This window comes from Rhea americana, unplaced genomic scaffold, assembly GCF_003343005.1.
Source record: "Rhea americana isolate MKP2758 unplaced genomic scaffold, rheAme1 scaffold_266, whole genome shotgun sequence".
NCBI classification, from domain to species: domain Eukaryota; kingdom Metazoa; phylum Chordata; class Aves; order Rheiformes; family Rheidae; genus Rhea; species Rhea americana.
Genome location: NW_028186386.1, coordinates 1,148,616 through 1,152,127, shown reverse-complemented (window position 1 = coordinate 1,152,127; position 3,512 = coordinate 1,148,616). Strand labels below are relative to the sequence as shown.

Below are 3,512 nucleotides of genomic sequence, written 5' to 3'. Positions count from 1 at the left end.
TAAATGTCACCAAAAATAGCTGAAGTGATCTGGTCTTGTAAAATAGCTTTGTATTTGTATGTTATTTATAAATATACAAGATGCGAATGACAGTGGCTAAAAGTTCATTAGAATGGGCAAGATGTTTTAAAGATTATTTTAGCGTAATAATTCTTATATCATGTATAGATAACCCTAATTTATTGGCATTGGAGAAGAATTCATTTCAAATGGCAGAGCTTTTGTATTTTCTTCTATAATTGTAATAATTAGTAATGTGACCATATTTCCCAAGGAGTATGCAGAATGCATTACCTTCTTTCTTTTTGCACTGTACACATTAACATCTTAACARTGATTTTGAAATTAAAATTGGGCATTTAAAAACAGATCTCTCTGATAAAGCTAGAACTAGACTCCTCTATGTCAGTAATGTTGAGTAGGCTGACTTCCCTTGGTGAGACCCAGGGCTTTTTTACAGTAAACTGGTCCAGTGTGATATCACAGATATAAAAACTATTCCATTCTGTATCAAAACTAGGCACAGGCCTTATATTTATATGAAGAGAAGATCAACATATTTGGGCATTTTTGCTATTCATCTCTGGATTTTCACATGAGAAGAAAAACATGTCATTTCTATTTGGTAACTACAGAGTGTAATCTGGATTAGATGGTTTTTAAAAGGAGGATGACATCACACTTGACTCAGTATGGTGAATATCTAAAAGCATAACCTGTCACTTGTATTGCTTTAAATGTACACAGTATAGATGTATATTAAAAAAAAAAAAAGCAAAAACACTTTTTTGTGGTGTTGAACCAACTAGAAGGTGTGATGCAAGGCTTTACCAAATGAGATCTATTGATAACAAATTTCACTGCAGAATATGCTTTAGACAAATGTGTCTTTCTCTTTAAATATGTAAATCCTACACTGTAGGCTTTTTTCTTTGTCTTTTTGTAGTGGTAGAAAATGTTGAACAGTTGTCCATGAGCATGAGCCAACAGCTCATTACTGATATCCCCAGAATGCAAATATTTGCAATGCAAACAATTAGTACAATTTACCAGTTCTGTGAAAGGCCCTGACATATATGCCTCAAGGTTTGGAGGCTCTGCTATACAGCCACAAATAGTCCTTCCATTTCCACGCAACCATTTGAAACAGTGACAGCTGCATTAAGCTGCCTTTGCCCAGCGATCCTGCATGCCAGGCTGGTTTAATTGGTTATAATGCCACAGAAAAAGCACTGCTAGCAGAAAACCATCAAATCATTTTCATATTGAACCTTCGTGGTCCAGCAACCTCCCCTTCAACTACAGCACCATTGTTTTTGCGGGGAACATACTCCAGGTCAATGCTGGTTTTGTGCTTGCCTTTCCCTCGGCTCCACACGAAAAGAAGTAGGAAACAAAATAAAACCACTCCAAGGAATGTGAAACAGCCCATAGCTGTGGACACCAATATTGTCTTAAGGTCCAGAGAGAAGGTGTTCACATTAGTTCCATTGGAACTGGTGTCATTGGAATCTGTCATATACATAGGGGTCCTGTTGGCATAAAGGAAACGATCTGATGCAAACCCTTTTACTGTAAGGGAGGCTGAATAGGTGTCGTTCCCAGCTGCGTTACTTGCAATACAAACATAGATCCCCGTATCTTGGTCTTGAGCAAATCTGATCTCCAGTGTGCCGTCTCCCAGCACTGTGGCTCTTCCATTTGATTTAGCTGTGATCAGCCTCCGACGTGGGGTAACCCAGGATATGGTAGGCTGAGGATCCCCATCAGCATTGCACATCAACTGCACAGTCTGCCCTTCTTCTACTACCAGGTATTGCAACTTCTTGTCTTGTATCTTGGGCTTCTTGCAGGTGAAGTAAAACGAAAGAGCTGTGCTGTGGAAGTCTTTGAATGACCTCTCTTTGACACTGTCTGGGCCAGCACACATTGGTGGCTGGCCTCCAAACTGCAAAGTGGATTGCCTTTGTAAAATCCAAAGGAGGCGGCAGTCACAAGCCAGAGGGTTGTTGTCAATGCAGAGGATCTCAAGGGTCTTGGGGGAATGGAATACATTCTCTTCTATGGTTTCCAGCAGGTTGTGGGACACATTAAGCACACGTAGGAACTGGAGCCCTTGGAAAGCATGGGGCTCAATGGTACGTAACTGGGCCCCCACTATGTGGAGTTCCTTCAGACGCGCTAAATCTGAAAACATGCCCGCCTCAATAGTGCTGATAGGGTTATAGGAGAGGTTTAGATGTGTCAAGTAAACCAGATGTTTAAAAGCAGAGTAAGGTATTGTGGAGAGGTTAGTATTGGTGATGGAGAGAGAAGTAAGATTGAGACCATACAGGCTGTTGGCAGGCAGCATGTCCAGGAGGGGCCAAGAGTCTATCTCCAGGTCTTTCAGTCGAAACAATCTTTTAAAGGCATATGCAGGCAAAACATTAATGTTGAGCTGTCTCAGATGTAGACTGATAAGGTTGTGAAGGTGGGAAAGAGCTTCTGTTGGTACAGCTGTGAGGTTGCATCTCTCCAGGGTGAGCTGCTCCAGGCTAAGCAGTCCACTAAAGGCCCTATGGGATATATAAACCAAATCATTATCCCCAACTTCAAGAGATTTTAGATTATGCAGGTCTTGGAACATGTAGTCCAGCAAAATGACAATCTTATTTTCACTTATATCAAGCTTTGTTAAGTTTGACAAGCCAGTGAACACCCCCAGTGGGACCAGCTTCAGCCGGTTTCCTTTCAGTTTGAGGGACCGCAAGTTGAAGAGGTTGTTAAAGGCTCCGGGCTCCACATTGGAAACTATATTGTCACTGAGGTCTATCTCCTCCAGCAAAGGGTATGATGTGAATTCCTCAGGGCTGACACCCTTYAGTCGGTTCTTGCTGAGGTCCAAGATTTTGGTCTCGATGGGAATGCCCTCTGGGATAGATATCAGGCGCCTTCGGTGACAGCTGACGGACTTGTTCTGCGCCGAGCATTCGCAGCGGGCCGGACAGCCTAGGGTCGGGCCCATGAAAACTAGCAGCACAGCCAGACCTAGGAATGGCTGCCAGCATGATACAGCTGTGTGAAGCATGACTCCACTGGTGTGGTGAAACTCTCAGTCACGTGCCTGTAGGGATGAGGATGGGAAAGGGGAGAAGTTAAATCTGCAGCAGAAGAAAATCTCTGCCAAATTTCAATTATTGTTTCAAAGCAGATGCTTGTGTTTTCATTTGAAACAAAACAACACAACATATTGCAAATAACAACAATGGCAAAAAAAGCAGATTTTGTGTCATTGGGTGTGTCAAAGGTCCTGTTTATCCAGCATTTCCACAGAAGACATCAGAGAGGACAAAAAAACATTCCCTACTCCAAACAGTTATGCAGGTTAGTATTTTTATGTGAGTCTCTGCATGACAGTGCTGTAACTAAAGTGGAGGTAAACACTGAACCCTCTGCAAATAGGGCTAACCATACTTGTATTTTTACAGCATTGGGCCTCTGTGAAATGACATGAACCTAAAGTTATGCCT

General features: G+C 42.1%; 1 protein-coding gene across 1 annotated transcript; it reads right to left on the bottom strand.

Annotated features, from left to right (window-relative positions):
* Positions 1–1,249: 1,249 nt before the first annotated feature.
* Positions 1,250–3,070, bottom strand: LINGO2 (leucine rich repeat and Ig domain containing 2). Its single transcript, XM_085307861.1, has one exon. It carries the CDS (start codon positions 3,068–3,070, stop codon positions 1,250–1,252), a length of 1,821 nt encoding a protein of 606 aa, XP_085163987.1.
* Positions 3,071–3,512: the final 442 nt, after the last annotated feature.